The 19,783-nt window shown below is 37.0% G+C and overlaps 1 protein-coding gene across 2 annotated transcripts; it reads left to right on the forward strand.

Moving 5' to 3' along the window:
* Positions 1-193: 193 nt before the first annotated feature.
* On the forward strand, positions 194-19,672 carry LOC122415398 (very long-chain-fatty-acid--CoA ligase bubblegum-like). 2 transcript variants are annotated; one of them, XM_043427502.1, is made up of 13 exons: positions 194-662; positions 12,094-12,161; positions 13,219-13,276; positions 13,653-13,857; positions 14,103-14,237; positions 14,444-14,639; positions 14,762-14,863; positions 14,985-15,131; positions 15,337-15,812; positions 15,916-16,130; positions 16,219-16,370; positions 16,451-16,576; positions 16,938-19,672. In XM_043427502.1, exons 2-13 carry the CDS (start codon positions 12,099-12,101, stop codon positions 17,130-17,132), a joined length of 2,070 nt encoding a protein of 689 aa, XP_043283437.1. In that variant the 5' UTR covers positions 194-662; positions 12,094-12,098; the 3' UTR covers positions 17,133-19,672. The 2 variants fall into 2 exon arrangements, with proteins under 2 accessions (XP_043283437.1, XP_043283436.1); XM_043427501.1 differs by lacking the exon at positions 194-662 and adding an exon at positions 5,004-5,129.
* Positions 19,673-19,783: the final 111 nt, after the last annotated feature.

The raw sequence follows: 19,783 nt of genomic DNA on the forward strand, positions 1-19,783 counted from the left end.
CGCGGCAAGCGGAGTGGGAAGGGTTGGGGAGTTGACCGGTTGGCGTAGCCAATAAACGTGGAGATCAGCGAGGAGACCGGGTGGCGTGATTTTGAGCCGGCGGTTAGGAAAGAGGGAAAGAGAAAGAAAGAAGAAAATAGAGAAACGATGCTGTTAAATTTAAACGCGTGGTGCTCTCTTGCGGTTACGGTTAAACCAGCAGTGACAAAATAGCGTTTGTCTAAAGCGAACGTGAAAAAACGCGCTCCCGGGCTGCATGAACAAAACGTGGCGCTTGTGTTCACGTTGTAACAATATTTACAGCTGTATTTATTTATATAAATAAGCACACGTCAAAATTATATATATTCGAGTTATTCTCAAGAAAACGCGTGTGTTTTGTGCTTCGTGTTCATACCGTGTGTCGATGATGCAAAGAAAAAAGCAAATGTACAATCGTACTTTTTTCTAGAGTTATTTACCGTTGATTAATAACGGTTATATACCTGGCTTCACGTACTGTCCGTTAAAAATTGACCGAGGACTAAATACTCAAACTCATTTTCGTTTTCAACGATTGTCCGTGCCGAATTTTCTTCCAAAAGTGTATGTGTTCCTCGCAAGGAATTGTCATCAAAACTTATTGTACCTTTGACTCGTGGGAATTCTCTCCTCTCTCGCCGGTATTGTATTTGCCATATTCTTTCTTGATTATTTTGCTTACCATTCGACGTATGCTTTTAGATTATTAGCGAATTGCTTGTTTTCCTCTGGTTATGGAAAACGGTACTATCGCGGAAAAAACATTTGTCTAATCATCGTACATCCGAAGGCCGTTTATAATTATTATGCGCAAACAATAAACAGATAAAAATCAGATAATAATAACAAGATAACAATAATAATGGGACAGTTTTTTTTCCAATGAAACTTATTATTTTGTCAAAAGTAGTTCGATTTTGATGATAAAAATTGCACATGAAGAAGAGTTGCAAATTTTGCTTGTCATTCATTCGTGGTGCACGGCGTAGCCTGGTTCGAATCAACTCCCAACACCCACACAATTTTTTATTACAAAAAAAAAATGCTCGTTAAAAATACTGCATTTCTGAGTACCACGAACACAAACACCTGTCGACTTACCGCCTGCCCGTTAAAACCTCAAATCATACGTGACGAAACGAAGATCACACGATTTTTACGAGCATTCACAGAAACATACAGAGGCACTTCCGAGTCGTATTATCAATTCTCGAGTATGTTTTTGTAAAGATTTTTTAATTCTCATCATCGTTAGGAATACTCGATTTTTTCTTGACGTGTTTCTAGAAATTCTACACAAACACGTGTTATTCTCGACACAAGTTCGTGCTCATTTATGAATTTTTTTTTCTTTCACAAGCATGGAATTGAATCGAGCGTATGTTAATCAAGAAATGCGCTCAGTGTACCTTTGGAATAATTCAACACATTTATACCCGAGTATTTCGTTCCGGCATGGGAAAAATTGATGTTGGACGATTTTTAAGGAAAAAATAAAAGATCGATTACAAAAACAATGAAGAGTGTAGACACTAGAATACATTTTTTTTGCTTCAAAATTCGATGTAACATGTGCGTCATTTGAGACATCCACTTTAGTTATAATACATTTCGTTCGTGACCGAGTGCGTTACACATTTTTAGCAGCTCGAAACGTTTACGTCCGTGCGGTTTCGTGACTGTTTTCTTCGCTCTCGCTCCTTTCCTCCTTTCTTGAGCTCTCTATCTCACGTCATTCTCCGTATTGCTGATTTTTCTTTTTTACTTGACTGTCAATACGGTTTTTTCTGTTACTACATATTGTATATACACACGTCTGAATTTGCTATCTGTTGTGCTGGATGGCTCGATACGTGTCACGTGATCGGTGGGAACACGCGACACTCTTGGCGCGAGCCTCTCACTCTGAAGAACGGTATTCGATTATTTTTTTTCGATGGATTCGAATGTCTCGTCGGTCGTTGACGCTGAGATGTTTTCAGGGAATTACGATAGAAAATCTTGACGGCTTCGCGACCCGGTGAATCGGAATCTCGCGATGACAGTTTTGACACTTTGATGGGACTGAATTTTTGAAATTGAAAAATTTGAACTTCGGAAAAAACCGAGCAAGAGTGGCAAGTTTTTCCAGTGAAATTTTGACGCTTCTCGTAAACTGGTTCGGAGAATTTGATGGAATTTCAAGCTTTTCTTCCACGCGATTCAATGTCGAGAGTAAAAAAAAATCATCTTGTCATTCCCCCCCCCCCCCCCACAATATTTAGAATGGAACGTTATAAAACAGGTTTTATGACGAATTTTTCATTTTTCAACATTGAACCGAAGTAAAGTGTCCTGCGATGAGTCAACGCCGATAAAAGGACGCAGTGTACGCGCACAGAGACGTACGACTGCGTCTTCGTTTACGAGGCCCACGATGTCGAGCTTCAAATCGGAGATTCGCGCAAATGGAACCTCCGGCTTTGTGGCTGGCGACGCTTCGAGTGAGGATTCCCTAAACTTTTTTTTTCCTGGAAAGCAAGTTAGTCGCTCGCACTCGGAGTTGTACATAATTGGGGGAACTCGGATGTCATTCAGAAACGAATATTTTTTTGTTTACATCAATTTCTATAAATTTTTTTTTACATTCTCTTTTAAATAAAAAACGCGTTTAAAATCTTCATCGAATATGAGAATCGTAATGTTCACAAGGAGGAAAACGGCTGCAGAAGGGAAAATCAGAAGGCAATTGAGAGAGAACATTCATCGAGCGTGCGTGTATTCTGTTTTGCATTTATCTCACTTTATTCTCGATTTTCTGGTATTGCATCGTTCAAAGTGCAAATGACATTTTTTACATCGAGCCCGAGCATCGCATCAATTCGCCCGGAGATAAAATCTTTCTCCCGTTTCCGTTCTTCGTCTCAACAACGGGAATGAAGAAAACGAATGCGTTCGAGTGTCAAATCACGTGACAATTCTATTAGAGACTATAAAAAATGGTGCGCATTTTTCAAGCGATAAAATCGTCTTTATCGATTTTATTTTCGTGATTTTCGAAATAATTTATTTAGTCTAAATTTTAAGGGGTCTACCCTAATTAGACGGGCAAAACAAAATATTTTCCCGAATTTTTTGACCGGTATAAATAATAATAAATATGGATATAAAGTGTTAGGCCTAAAAAATAGACTCTTAAAATATACAAAAATTTTTTTTATATTTATTTTACTCAGTTTTCGTACATACGCGCATATCATACGATTTTTTATTTTTTCAAAAATAACAAAATGCCGGCCATTTTTCCAAAAACTACGAAAAACACGTTTTTTTCATCGATTTTGCAAAAAAAAATAGTTACACTCAAAATTTCATGATTCGTACGACACGCGCTATAGCTAAAATCATAAAGAACACGTAAAATTTTGGAATGGATCGGTTCAATGTAGTTTCGGAGATTTTATCAACGAGCCGTCCAAAAACGTAATTTTGAGAAAAACGCACCTCGCCCAAAAGTGCAATTAGACTGCTCAGATCTTTAAAAAATTTTAATATCTTACTTTTAACTTTGTATACCTTCGAAAAAAGCAATAAAAAAAAAAAACGATTTTTTGAAAATTCTAATTAGGGTAAACCCCTTAATGCGTTGTGTACGAAAAATTTTCGTGATATTTCCAACCTTTTTGAAAGTACGTTTTTTCGATGATTTTTTTTCCAAATAATTTTCGTTCGTGTCCTCTATTACGAAGCGACCGATTATTTTCTCATTATTGCCTATGAAAGTTACTGTCGAGCACTACGCTCGCGTGCACTTATTTTTATTTGTTCGATTTTATGAAAAAAATGTAATATTTTATCGTGACTTTAAAAATACTTGAGTTAATGAAACGGATTGAAATCTTTTAATGGTTTCCATGCACTAGAATTGTGTCCCACTGACACAGTTATCGGTCCTATCGTTATTCGCATGAAGGAACTTCTACTGTACAGAAAATGTGCTGCGTCGTCGCACTTTGCGCGACGACGCTGAAGTTTCCAACGTTGGAGCCCAACGAAATGAACGAAAAAAACGTTTGTAATTCACCAATTTTTTATTTCACGAATAGTTGGTGCAGCTTGAAAAACTACGAATCGCAAATTTGGCAGGGAACAAAATAGGAGAATTACTGGAATTATTGGAGAGTTTTTTTCGATCATTTCGTTGCAACTCCAACGTTGAAAACTTCAGCGTCATCTTTGCGCGCAGCTCCATCGACATCTTACATGTAAATAATCATGCAAGTTTCTGAGTGTCGAATAACCGACCGCAGAAGTTATAATTCTTTGAGCACGTAGCTTTTTACCGAAAACATTTGGCAGCGGCGACGATTAGCTCTGACAACGTCACTGGAAATTTCATAATTAACCGATCGTTAAAATTGTTTTGATGATTTAAACCAATTATTGCCCGGCATAAAACGGAATCGTTCATCAATGACGAGCTTCGAGCAGAGAAATTTTCAATTTTAATTATCCTTCCGGTAGGTGAATGCACTTCGAATCGAGACCTGCGATATTTTTTTCTTCTCGAGCATATTCTTGAAACATTCCGAAAATATTGAAATGAAAAGAAAAATCGTTTCGTGTTCAGATCGACGCAGCTAGCGAGGCTTCTAGGAATCGTTGAATATTTACGACGAAGGAAAAAAATGCTGGACTTAATTTTTAATACTTTTATCAAAATTTGAATTGCCAAGTGTTCGAAACAGCTTGAGAAAAAGCCGGATTATAGGCAATCGGAAATATAAATTTTCCAAATGATTTCTCGAGGTCGACTCCCGAGGCTCGAAGGTGCTGACATTTTGGTTAGATTCGTTGGAGTTTTCGTCTCCAGGCGGTGCGACCGTTCGGGTCGCCTACTTCCGGCTCGAATTTTGCCGCCACGAAAATGTTTGCCTCTGCGCACGTGTGCGTGTTTATACGTAAGCGGTTAGTGCTGCAGCGGTAGTCGCGCGAGGGGCCTCTATTGATTTCTCACGGCCTACCTCAGGACTGCAGTTCGAGACGTAGTGTGTACTCGTTGACACGCGAATAAAACGTTGTTTTACGCGATTCCGAGACAGTTGCAATGGTGATTCTGGTGTACAAAGGTAACGGGAAAAGCCTCCATAAATGTCGAACTAAGCGAGAGAGGCGAAAAGGAATAATCGGTGGATCGGATAAACGCTTCGATCGATCGGACACGCTATTTTTTATTTTTCCATCGTACGAATAACTCGCGAAATATGGATCGTTGTATCATCGTCGTGGGTGTACCTGAAACCTTAGGAGTGTCCCTCGGGCCTCTGTCATTGCGCGTTTCTTCAGTTCTCATTTTCACTTTGATTATTTTTCACAACTTTTTTCTCATGATTTTGTATCGATGGTGCAGAAAAAATGTCAGTTCGGATGACGAATCGTGGAAATTCGTGCTGCCTCAAGTTGAGCTAATTTTGAAAAAAACATAACATTCTTCAAAGGCACAGTGACCGATTGTTTTTTCGACTGTTTTTCATTCGAAAGTTGACCGTTGAGTGGAATTTTATCATTTTCTTTTCTAAAAAAACCTTTTCACCGTTGATTGTGATATAAAATCGGCCCCGAATCTTTCAGACTCATTCTTAACTTGAATTTTGTTCGCTATTGTCTTAAGGTTGTTCATGCACGAAACGATTTCCTTAAGAAAGTCTTGGAACTTCTACAGAGTTTAATGAGTAGTCGACTGACACTCGCATCAAATTTTAAAGAGTTCTTCTTATAACAATGAAGTATGTAATGAAGGTTTGGGAGAAAATTCGAGATGATTGTCTTACTAATAACAAAGATATATTACGTTAAAGATTGAATGAAATTGGTAATGAGCATTCGTATAACCTCACATTTTCTCATTTTCTTCTCGACTCATTCCTCTCATGATCTGTCTTTTTATTAATACTTTTTTTTTTATTTTTTTATCAATTCGTTGTTTTCCCTTTGGGCTCTCTAACGCGATTTTTAACGTAAAAAACGATAGTATTTTCGACGGGGACGAATGAAATTTGGGGTTCAGTCAGTGATGGATCCTAGATTAATTAATGGCTTGTAATTTCATTCGCCAAAAGATAAATTGAAAAAGTGTATTTACAAATTCGAATTGATAACTCTGACATTAATTTAAAGTGATTGTATCTTTAATGAGGAAGTAAAAATCGATCCAATTTAGACACCCATAAAATCCGATCCTTCGGGCGGGCATGATCGACCTTAAACCTCGTGAAGTACGATGTAGAAATTGTTGACGAATATGAGAGAAAGGTGAAAGGGATTTTTGAACTGGATCATTGTCGTAAAATGGGTTTTCGGTATGTTCGGTCAGCAGCGATTTCAAATGGAATTTTTTGTTTCGTGCGAGTGCCAACTTAGTCGCGATTTTTGTTGATATTTCAATGGAAAAAGAAAAGTTTTCATGACGAAGTAAGCCTTCGTGGAAATGGTCCTGCTGCAACGCTACGAAACGAGCGAAGTGCTCGATCACTACTCGCATGACAGGAGTCGAGTCCGTCATGACGCTACGCATATCGTGTTTTTTGAGCCCCGAAAAACGGCGTTGACGAGCTCCTGTCGATTGGTTTTTAGTCACGCGTAATAGTGTACGGTTTCAACGTTCGAAAACAGCGTATAAATTCATTGACCAACGAACATTCATTGACAGCTTAACAATTCCGAAAAAACTCGTTTTCGCGTCAAAATTTCCGTCAACGTCCTTAAAGTTTACTTTAAATGGGAGCTGGCTCGCGTTTCGTTCATAATCGTCGAAACGAAAGTTCTTTTCATTCGTTTTATCCAGTCGAACGCTCATTCGCAACAATTATTCTTTGATAAAATAAACGCTTCGGACTGTTATTTTGGGGCTCACGTGGCGGCTTCGTCGGTACGTGATTTACGTGACATGTTAATTAGACCGACCGAGTTGAAAGCTATCATTGGCCAATAAAATTCAAAAAGGTTCGAAATTAAGTTGCATTGGAGAAACCGCAGCGTCGCTCGTACACACGAATAATGTTTACGAAATTATAAAGAAATATTCTCGCGCGGACCCGGCTCAAGGTCAAAGTATATCGAAACGATGAACGAGTGTGTATATTTTGATGGACGGTAGTTCCAATGACTTAAATCGATTGAAAAATGTAGCTTGTTCAATTTTTTTCCTCTTTCTCATATACGAGCCTCGAATAAAACTCGTTTTTCACTTATACTCAAAACTATATTGATGTAGAAGTTGTACAATGTGCACGCGGGCACAACAAACAGGAAAGACTTTCAAGTGTTTCGATGATATTTTAGTGACCTTCCCGCGTCTAAGATCAACAAACTTCTTATTTTTTCTTCGTCTACGAGCTCAAAGTATATTCGAGGGAACTTCGACCTTGGAATATTCAAAGTAGACAAATATCTGAATAAAGAAATAATCAAATTCGAAAGAGATCGAAAATGTATGAGAAATTAGAAGCAAGTAAAATTAGCGATGGTAATTTAATTGGCAATTGTAATTAGTTAACCACTCAATCCGAGCCAATTAATCATTATTTTTATTGAATTCGTTTGAAAAATTAATGAAATCGTTTATCCGCGATAAGCATCGTGACTCGGCAGAAAAATAGGGTCACCTTTAGTCAATACTTTTTCTAGATTTATCCGATACTTTTGCAACCGTCGTTCAACGCTGCTGCATTGTCGTTTGTCGTGTTTACTGAGCAAAGAAAATCGCGATTTCTCGTAGATTGACATAGTTTAAGTTATCATGTGGCTGCTTTATACTGCCGCGTGTACGTTTGACCCTTAGCTGAACTTCGAACGTCGGGATCACGTGAGTCCACGTTTTTCCAGTTCGCATTTATTTCTATCGTCCAATTGCTGTCTATTCAATTACATTCTCTACTTTTGCGGTCCTGTATGATCGTTCGTTATTTATGTTTATTATTCGTTATTACGACAAACCATTTCCACACAATATTTTATCGCACGCCAGCACACTTCCACAAATATTTACTCGGAACTGTCTTCGACTGCACGTAAAGTGTGCAAATATTCACTTTCTTTACACCGTCAATCATTTTCTTCTACTTTCACGCACCCAATTTATCCAAACTGATTATCAAATCCGAAATTCGAGTTCGGCTGCCTCACGTGACGTTCGCGTTCGAGGAATTCTACTAATTTCATAATTAATCGTTCATTCGAACGAATGAAAATCTTTCGCATTATTTATTCAGAGGATGAACTCCAATGGGAATTATTCGATTAGCGCCACCAAATTTTCGTTCACGATCAAGCGAAGAACGAACATCCGGATGTGTCGATGCATGAATAAATCGTTCGTTCGCGCACGAAAGTTGGGGGTGAGCGCGCAGGAAAAAAATATCGTTCGACGATTAAGACGAATATTTGAAAGTTATTGTCGCCTCCAGCGATTCGCTGTTCCGAAGATATAAAATAATGAGTTGCTTTTGAAAACAACTGGTTCGGTAAAAATACAGAATTAAATAGAATAACGGTACGATAGGATAAGATAAGATTAGAATAAAGAAAGTGGTTAAGGAGTTTCGGTACAAAAGTCAAAATATTAAGAAATTGATCAAATTTGGTGATAATGTTCTTCAACATCAAGTGCGAAGACACAAATTTTTTCAAAATTTTCTTCTACTTAGTTATCGAGTAATTACGCATTAAAGCAGATTTCTTATGCCCGGAATGTATACCTATATATATGGAAACGCTATGCTTATACACGTAAACTTTAGTGATCAATTACTCGATAACTGTGTAGAAGAAAAATCTTAAAAAATTTGTATTGTCAAATTTGGCACTAAAGAATATGTTCACCAAATTTTATAAAATTCTAAACTTTTTGAAATTTTTTATGTTTTTAGCATGGTTTAGCATAGCAACATTGTATCGCCTGTATCGAAACTCCTTAAGAAATTCGTTATAATTGTAGGTCAATTAAATGTTTATACAAGCGAATAAAACGACGCTGAAGTTTCCAACGTTGGAGTCCAACGAAATGAACGAAAAAAACGTTTGTAATTCACCAATTTTTTATTTCACGAATCGTTGGTGCAGTTTGAAAAACTACGAATCGGAAATTTGGCAGGGAACAAAATAGGAGAATCACTGGAATTATTGGAGAGTTTTTTTCGATCATTTCGTTGGACTCCAACGTTGGAAACTTCAGCGTCATCGAATAAACGCTCTGAAAAGGCTTGTGTAAAGCAATTTTCATATGAGTTAGCTGACTTATTCGGTTGACTCAATTTTGGTCACTCAAGTAGTCGGCTCATAAACGAAACAAAGTCTCGGTATAGGTTTATGAGCGAAAATTACCCAGACTACTTGAGTAACGCGGAATTGCACTATGAAAAGATGTGAAAGCACAAGGAATCAATAAGTCCATTAGCGAACAAAATTCTCAGACTGTTCTTGGACGAAAATATTGGGTTGGCTTTTAATTGAATATTAAGAAAAATGTCTGACGAGCGAAATCAACTCTCCTCAAGGCTCGACAGACAATTCTCAAGCCAGAACATGTTCATGTCAGTAGCTGTATTAATGTGTGATTGAGTAAACAAGGTTACCTGTGTTATTCAGGAGGAGGTTGATGAGTGATGTTAATCAGTCCGAATGATTATTTTTGATCTTGGTATTATTAAATCAATGGTAATGCCGACACTTGAACACGAACCAATCGTTAATTTATTTCTTTACTGAACAGGATACAACGAATACAGAAAAGTTTTCTTCTCATTCTCAGAAAGTCACGAACGAAGCCAGAAAAAAAACACACCCGCAATCAGCAGAAAAAAAAGAACATCACCCCCAAAAAACCACATTTATTTTATAAATATTCCCTGACTACATTCATCTTAATCGAACACGTTTCGTTGAACAAAATGTGAAAAATTACACAAACCGCTCTCGTATTTTGACTCTCGGACGAGCAGGAGACACGGCTCCGGATAATCTCTCATTGCCGTTTTGCTTTGTTTCAGTTCATCAGCGCAAACAGGGCTTTGGTAATAAGGTCGTTCCAACTGAATTATCGGTCCGGAGAGCACGTGTTTGAAAAAAACGCTTTTTTTTTTACTCAACCTCTCAATTCTCTTATCGCACTCGAGCTTGACACTCGCGTTCTTATTATCAATTTATGATCCGAGTTCAGAAATCACTGGCACGAGCATTGAGATCGCCGCATTTTCGCTCCCGTATTCGTCGAGTGGGAAAAGAAGCGTTGAAATTCGGGCGCTAAGTGAACTGGGAATTCATCAATTTTCATTCAAAATTAAAATTACAATTGCCTGAGAATTTTTCGTAGTTTTACGAGTCGAAGAATATTGAAGGGGAAAAAGAAGACAACGAATGAGAGTGAAAGAGTAAACGAATCGCTGCGTCCCATAAGGTGAAAAAAAAAACACGCGTTTTGTCCCCGGCTCTTTCTATTTCACGACTCGCTTTTCTCTTTCGTTTTTTATCTTTATTTTGAGAGTTCCGAGAGTTTTAGAAATTCGAAAGAATGAACGTGTTTCGCACTACAAAATACAACGATTTGAAGATTTTGCAAATCATTGAATTGCTCACACCTCTTGGAGGAATGAGTGAGAAAAAAATTCAAGGTCACCGCAATGACGACACGAGCAACGCTTCTTGTATCGCTCCACAACTCATAGTCCAGTCGATATAATTGTGTTTTCGAAACGTCCGAAGATTACCCGAGGATATTTTTTATAGGCAAAAATGAATACGTACTGGATAAATTTGCAAAATCTGGACGCTAGTTACCGTGTAGTTTGGCAGCAAATGAATTATTGAATATCGACTATTCTGTGAGACTCGTCACTCCAGCGCATAAAGCTCGTGCACACATGAAAAATTATTGAATTTTTTTATTAGTTATATTCAAGATTTCGCAATAAAAATCGATCGTTGTATTTCATGGATATTCAATAATACATACGTATTTTATTTACTTTTTGAACTTTACCGTTGAGAATCGTCTGAAATATTAAAAAATATCTGATGAGAAATCATTCGGATTAGACGACAAATGGATTGGTTACGTTTGGCAACGCTGCACTCGATACATGTTCACAAGTGACGTCCGTTCGACCTTTCGGTCATATTTTGTCGTTCGTTTGCTTCGCCACGTTTTTTCGTCAGTTTTCACAAAACGACCATTTTTATCCCAGTAAACTTTTTTATCGTTCATTTTTTTTTTTTTCGTTTTTCTCCACTGCAATATTTGGACAGTAAACTCGCTTCATAATTTACAAAATTTGTAAAGAAAACTGACGAGGTGACATCAACAGCAGCGCCAGTTGTTGCACCACGCTAGTCGAAATGAAATTTTCAAACGTTTTTTTATAATAAAATTGTATAAAAATGTTGGTTCGCTCTACCGATTATATATTTCTAAAATAATAAAATTATTATTTTAAAGTTAGTGCCATCTTTTGAAATTTTCGAAAAATATAGTTGGTGCACAGATCACGTAGCCGCGTTACCCATCTACCTTCACTATTTTCGGGCGGCGTATCGTGTCGTTGAGAAGAGATGTGATGAAAAAACAGACTTTTTAGCATCTTTTGCTTTCAATGTCAATTCAGCATTCGAATTTTTTGCAAGCAAACTCTGTTGACCTTCATACGATTTGGCAGACATTTCCGACTGTGAATATTCTCAACGAAAACGGTGGATTTTCGATCTTTGAAATTGGCAGAGATCTTGCGATTTTCTCAGACCGAAAAATCGAGAAAAAGATATAAAAAAAAAAAAAAAAGTAGAAAAAACTTCAATTATCGTCTTCGTTCTTATTCCTTGAAGAACTCAAATTTGCACATTGATTTGCTTCCTTTTACTCACAAGCGTATGTATCGCGCCGCAACAGAATAAAAGTTAAATGTAAATGCGAAATTACGCTGTCATTATTCGTCGAGGTTTTCATTACTCGCTAGCTCTCTCGATTTACGCATAAACATCGACTTCGAACTACGATCGATTGAAATATTGTAATTATTCGTATTTTCTTTTTTTTCCCAATAGATAATATGTCCGGGGTGCAGTCTCATCTGTCGAACGGAATCTTGAATGGATTCGCTCGAGAGGACAAGGTCAGTCTTCCGGAACTACCGTGTACCGGTTGTATTAACGCATGGTTTACGTTCTGATTGCGGAAAAATCGACGGAAGATTCAACGTTTTACTTAAAGCTTGGATACTTTTCGTTTTTTCGTTCATTCATTCGTAGATGAAGGATAACAAATCTTGGCGAAAAAACCTCGTCGCTTGGTTCAAAATCCAAATTACCTTTTTGTTTTGTTCACCTTCAAGAAACTTTAAAAGCACTGGAAGAACGCAAATTCACGAAGTTTCTGCTTCAGTAACTTTTCTGTAACGGTTTAAAGGAATAAATCAAAGTCGTAGTAAAAAATTATTGCTATGCAAATTTAGCACAGGAATGCGACGGTTTTGTATTTTACTTGTTGTATTTTGTATTTTACAAGTTCACATTTAAAGCGACAAATTCGAATTGAATATTGATAGAGAAAACAAAAATCGAACGTGTATGGACGGAGAGATTTTTCTGCCAAAATCCACTGAGATGAAAAATGTGTCGATCCTATAATGTTTCTGGCGTAGGAAACAATGCTCATTTGAGCCAGCAAATATATGCGTCGATGGAAAACGAGCGAGGCATTTCATCATCAAATAATCAAGCAAAAAATGAAAATTGGCTAGCAAATTTTTGAGAAAGATTTTTAAGAACAATTTTTGTTGAATTAACGAATTTCATTTCGATCGCCACAATCGTTTGATCCGAGAAACACATTTGTTGAACCAAGAAATTGCTTTTTTCAGAGTGAGCAAATTCATTCGTCTTAGCATTCGAAGCTGCGGATTTTCAAATTCGTTCCTATAATGAAGTTTTCCAACAAATGAGTTTTTTTTCAATTAGAATTTTTTTACTGGGGATTAGCGTTCCTTTGGAAAAAACAGTGAACGAATGTGTTTGTAAATCGAGGCATAAATCACTACAGTTTGACAGTTAATCATTTATTTCAGTTTTCATGGTTCAAAGTTAGATTTTTAACGATTGAGGCACATTGTTACCAGCCATTAATTTGCGATTGCAATTCTAATTGTGTTTCGATCTTTTTGCTCATTTCAGGTTGCTCCGTCCGAAATTTCTCCGAAATATGCAACCCCAAGCGTAACTGGGCTTGAAGGTAAGACCCCGAAACTTCATTTTCCTTAAAAATAATTTTTCAATGAATTTATCGCGAAAATCATCTGTGCAAAATTGTTGCCACGATTACAAGTGGATAACATTTTTTTTACCTTTTGACTAAATGCGCTTGCAATTTCATATTCGTTGCAGGCTTCGATAACGAGATTTGAAATTCTTCGTTTAACATTGTAAATTCACATGACAAACAGAATGCAAATATCGGAGCGACAAAAAGGCTTATCGCGAAATGCTCGATCAATCACTGCATTGTGGAAATTGATTTTTAACGCTCTCGTACAGCAAAAAGATCAAGCGTCCAGTAAGCAATTTTACTACGCCGTGCGTTTAATCGATTTCTTTCTTTTGTTTTTAAGGTCCGAACCAAGTTTTGGCATCAAACGTTGACTCGACGTCCGAGGCTAATGGGAGAGTTAGAATAAAATATGAAAAGTGTGATCGTAATCACGACGTGATATCGGTTCCTGGTCTCTTGATGAAAACCGCCAAAGAGTACGGTGATCATCCTGCACTTGTGTCCGTACCTGGCCCCGATGGAAGAAGAAAAACGTGGACCTACAAGTTCGTAAATTCGTCGATCCATTCTTCCTCACTCTTGCTTTTTATCATCAAATCAGTGAGGTCCAATACTTTAAATATAGGACACAAATATTGGTTGAGCCTGGTTGCAAAAATTCTTCAGAAAATGAGAATTTTCGGTGCTTCGAAGAGAACGCGAATGAACGTTTCAATCGAAAACCTAATTGCATTAAATCCTTAAGTCAGATTTCAATTTCTTACCGATACACCTTTGCTTATGCTTACAGAGAATACGAGACCGAGGTGAGGACCGTTGCTAGAGCATTTTTAAAATTGGGACTGGAACGTTATCACAGTGTCGGTATTCTTGGTTTCAATAGTCCGCAGTGGTTCATCGCTGACATTGCTGCTATATACGCTGGGTAAAATATTGAAATATCAAAAAAATCAAATGCACTAATTTTTATTGAACAACCCTTGTAGGTTTGACGATAAAATAAATTGAATTCAATTTCGTTCGCATTTTGTTGATTGTTTTATTCATAAAATCGATATTCTTGAAAATTTTTACTGAAAATTAAAAAGGAATATAATTGGAAATGATTGAGTTGAAGATGATTGATTTTAGGGGATTCGCGGCAGGAATTTATACCACGAATTCAGCACAGGCGTGCCAGTTTTGTGCAGAAAGTAGCAGAGCCAATATTTTGGTTGTCGAGGATGCCAAACAGTTGGAAAAAATACTTGAAATAAGGCACAAACTGCCACACTTGAAAGCAATCGTTCAGTACGATGGGATACCAACGGAAAAAGGCGTTATCAGTGTGAGTTGCGGAAAAACAGTTTTTATGAGTTTATCTCGAAAGAAATATCTCCGTATTTCGAATCTCTGGGTGGAAATTTTCATCGGAAAAATGTTGATGATTCACTCATTGATATTTAACAGTGGGACGAATTGTTGGATATTGGAAGAGCTGAATCGGACGATAAACTCGATGCGGTGTTAAAAACAATTGGTGCTAATGAATGCTGCACTTTGGTTTATACGGTAAATTATATTTTTCAATCCAAAAACCATTATTTTCTCCGAAATATTAATCTTCCCTGTACATTTGAAGTGTCAATCTAAAAATCATGCATTTTTTTTCATGATCCAATTGAACTTTCAGTCAGGAACGGTTGGAAAACCAAAAGCCGTAATGCTCAGTCACGACAATTTGTTGCACGATACAGAAGGAATTTTCGAAGCCGTCGAGTTTGTTAAAGGACGGGAAACAGTTATCAGCTTTTTACCACTTTCCCACGTCGCAGCGCAGGTAAATATGGGCATGAAAAGATGTCATCCTTTATGAAATTCTTTCATAAAGGACAGTGAATTACATTCGAAGAAAAATTCGATGCAGATACGCTGCAATTAGTTTTTGTTGTATACGCTGAAAGGATTTCCATTTTCTAATTTTCTTTTTTAATATTTTCCGTCTTCCTGTAAATCGCACAAATCATGATTCAATTTATTTCCAGGTCGTAGACATTTTCACATCGATGATTGCCGCCGGCACGGTTTACTTTGCTGACAAAAATGCGCTGAAAGGATCCTTGGTCGACACTTTATTAGTTGCGAGGCCAACAGCATTTTTGGGTGTTCCAAGAGTGTGGGAAAAAATTTACGAGAAAATGATGATTGTTGCGCGCAACAATGGAAAAATCAAGACGTGGATAGCGACGTGGGCAAAGGCTCAGGGATTGTTGTACAATATAAACAAAATGAATGGAATTGATTACAAACATTGGGGTTATCTCATAGCGAAGTGGCTTGTTTTCAACAAAATCAAAGCAACCCTCGGACTCGATAGATGTAAAATTTTCGTAACTGCTGCTGCCCCACTTAGTACCGATATCAAACGATACTTCATGAGTCTTGATATGCCAATTATGGAAGCTTACGGAATGTCTGAATGCAGTGGAGCTCATACACTTAGTATAAACAAAAGATATAGGTAAATTGAAAGAAGAAATGAAAATGAAAAAGTCGCCAAACCGAATGAAAAATTGCTTGAACGTTTTGTATCGATGATGGTATTTAATTTCATGCTTTTGCAGATTGGGAAGTGTCGGTCCCGTTTTAAGCGGTTTTATTACAAAATTAGACAATTCCAATGGCACGGGTGAAGGTGAAATTTGCATGAGAGGACGTCACATATTTATGGGTTACTTGAATGCACCGGACAAAACTAGAGAGGCGAAAGACGAGAACGGGTGGCTGCACAGTGGCGATCTTGGAAGAATAGATCCTGCCGGATTTCTTTACGTGACCGGTAAAAGAACAGGATCATAAAATCATAATTCCATTTAGTTGTGTTACTCAAACACGTTTCTTAAGACTGATTTTTTTTTCTTTTTTAGGACGAATAAAGGAACTCGTCATAACTGCCGGTGGTGAAAACATACCACCAGTTCCTATCGAACAGATTTTATTGGCAGAATTACCAGCGTTAAGCAACGCGATGTTAATTGGTGACACGAAAAAGTTCCTCACGATTCTGGTCACGTTAAAGGTACGGGAAATATTTTTTTTCCTCATCACAGCCTCGCAGTAAAGAGCCGATTTTACATTTTTTTTTCTTTTGATTTCAAGACGGACATGGAGCCGGATACTGGTGCACCTCTAGACACGTTGACAGATGCTACGAGATTGTGGGCCAAATCGATCGGATCTACAGCTACGACCGTAACGGAGGTTTTAAAAACTCGAGATGCAGCGGTAAGCAATAATTAAGAAAATTCGTTAGAACTAAGATCTGAAAAAATGTTCAGTCCGTTCTGCAAATAAATATCGTTTTCGTTTCGAAAGTGAAGGATTGAGTTTATCGTAGTCCATCTTCGATTGTTGGTTTGCCTTGTCGATTTTTTTTCAATGTGATTTTTAGTCTGACATGAAGAAAGACATTTGTTTTGAAGAAGAAATACTTAGAGTCTCCTTGTTAAAAGTTTGACCATATCGAAATATGCTCATTCATTTTTCATTGTGGAGGAAAGTAAAATCCGTTTCTTAGTGAATAATGTTCGTATGATATAAGAAATGCAAACGATACTTTTTGAAACTCAATTTATTTCCTTTTCAGATTTACAAAGAGATCCAAGAAGCGTTGAATAGAACGAACAATCACGCGACGAGCAATGCTCAGAAGGTTCAAAAGTTTCAAATTTTGCCCCACGATTTTTCGGTACCAACCGGAGAATTGGGTCCAACACTCAAGGTCCGAAGGAATGTAATCGCCAAAAAATATTCGAATCTTATCGAGGAGATGTACAAATAATCAACATTTATTAGAGGCGCCGAATGGAGTACTACTATTTTGGAAAGTGAGAAGAAAACTAAACGAAAGAGAGAGAGAGAGAGAGAGAGGAAAAAACATGCTGAAATGACTGTGTGTGCACAGCGCGAGGACGATTGAGATATATTTATAGGTACATCGAAAATGAAGCAAATAAAAATGAATGAAAGAATGAAAGAGGAAGAGAGAGAGGGGGAGAGAAAATAACCAAAACATACACACGAATAGTGAATAGTAATGGCAATGGTGAAGTGTCCATACTCCTCGTGTACCTGCTTCAAGACTGGCTAAAATTAGAATGATTCTTGGGCAATTATAAAAATGGGAAAATAAAAATTGTCGATTAATGCGCTGAGAAAGGCGTGAAGAGCGACGATAACGGTTAATGATTTGTGATATTGATACACAATTTTGTATTCCACGGGAGAATTGATTATTCGATTCGGCAGGTCATTATCGTTTTTCTGTTTCATTATATAAATGAAAGTTTTTTTTGGCACTATTGGAATACATCGGTGCGCTTGATAAATTCCAAGACGAATATTTTCGATAGTACCATAAAAAAGGGGATTTTTTTTTTATTTTGCCCCCAATACGTCCGAGTGTTGAGACATCAACAAAAATCCCACATTTTTTGTCTCCGTTCAACATTCCGGCAAAGCCGGAGAGTAAAAAAACGACGAACAAAAATTTTGTTAAATTCTTCGTACTATCGATGAAAATCGACTTCGTCGGATAATTCTAAAATGATGAAACAAAAAATGTGCGAATTATTGAAATAAGTCAAAAAATGTTGCTTGTAAAAAGCGCTTTGCTGAGCCGAGGTTATTGTAAATTAAGGGGGGAGGAGGGTTGTCGTATCTGGCTGCGACAATCAAGTCCGCAAAAAGTTGCCAATTTTTGTGGACATATAAATCGAAATATTAATGCGAATTAGATAGAAAAACGTGATTTTTTTCCAGACTGAGTAAACGAATTTCATGAAAAAGTGTGATTGAAATTTACATCGTTGTGAGACAACCAATATTTCTTTATTCCTCGTCGAATCTACTTTCCAAGTAAATATTACTTTTGTCCTGTCCTAAGGCTCGAGAAGGACCAATTTTCTTAATTGATAAATGCAAAAATTTATTCGATTGAAAAGAAATTTCAGTGTCTTCGATGTGAATTTCAACGTCGTGCGATGCGATGGAAAATACTTCCTGCGCTTGTTAACGGCTCGAGACTTCAATTTATCTCGTATTTTCTGTTATTAAAGTTAACAAAATAATGCTCGTACCGCAGCAGAAAAAAACCGTTAAATATTTAGACGTGCAACTTTTTCGAAAAATGGCGATAATTTTTTTTTCCTTCTCTACCGTTAGACTTGTCATTGAAAATACCACCATTTCCGAAAAAGTTGCACTTTTGAATATTGACCAAAAAAAATTACCGGAAATTAGCCGATTTAGAGATGACAAGTGCTCTTTCGAGTGTATAAATAACGAATAGGGATGAAAATAATTAGGAAAGCATAATTATAAAGTTGCGTTTGCGATCGGCGGGCATCCAGATCGCGAATATAATCAGCGGATTAAATTATTCTCCAATGACGATGATTATTAGTTCATTCATTGAGCAATCGCGAAGCGTATCCGTCGATGCATTTTCATACTTTCTGTAAAAAATCTGATGGCATATATATTATATATATATATATATACACACATAATACATGCACGTACTTGCGTTCAAATGCATATTTTTGTTCATATATATGTATGTAATATATATGATAAGCGTTTTGCCAGGAAACATGTACATAATTTGTATGGTTAGAGTCCTAACTTCGCTGTATCTGAGAAAAAGACGATAAGATAGTGTTACGAAAACTTGAAAGAGAGAAAGAGAGAGAGAGAGAGAGAAGAAAAACGCCTAACAAGAATTTGCCGCTGTGAGAAAGTTTCTTTTTTTTTTTTTACACATGTCGCACGATTTGTTAGAGGAACGAGAGTACTTAATGAATAATCCTAAGAAAGTGCCTTTTCATGTTTGAGAGAGAGGTAGGAAAAAAAGAAAAAGGCTACAGATTAAAGGAAGAGGTGCAAATTATTTCTCATCGTACATCGTTGACTTGTGATTTTAAGAATTATTCGACGATTCCTCCTCGGTTGAACCAACTTCAGTGCTCTCTTATTGATTTCGGTTATTCGGCACACCGGCGAGGCGTATGCGAGAGAAAAACATTCGCGACAATAAATCTTCGAAACTTCACGGTCGAGTCTGCTATTTATTATTATTGTTATATTATTTCGTATAATCACATCGGCATAATACGGTTAAACAAACGATACGTCGAAGTAGTCGGTATAAATGATTTATGAATCGAATGCTAAATGGGCAAAGTGTAAGTTATTGTAATAACGATAATAATAATTATTATCATATTAATACCAATAATAATAACGATTATCGCTAACTCAAAATTGAAGGCGAAACAAATAAATCACAATCATCCGAATAAATTGTTTTCATGGAAAATATGAATGGGGATGACATTTTTGGGCCTTGATCTTTCCGGTCTCGATTCCCTTCTATTCGCAGTCGCTCTCGTTCCATTTTTCAAATATAATCATAAAAATGGTTTTCTACCA

Source organism: Venturia canescens, chromosome 8, assembly GCF_019457755.1.
Source record: "Venturia canescens isolate UGA chromosome 8, ASM1945775v1, whole genome shotgun sequence".
Taxonomy (NCBI): Eukaryota; Metazoa; Arthropoda; class Insecta; order Hymenoptera; family Ichneumonidae; genus Venturia; species Venturia canescens.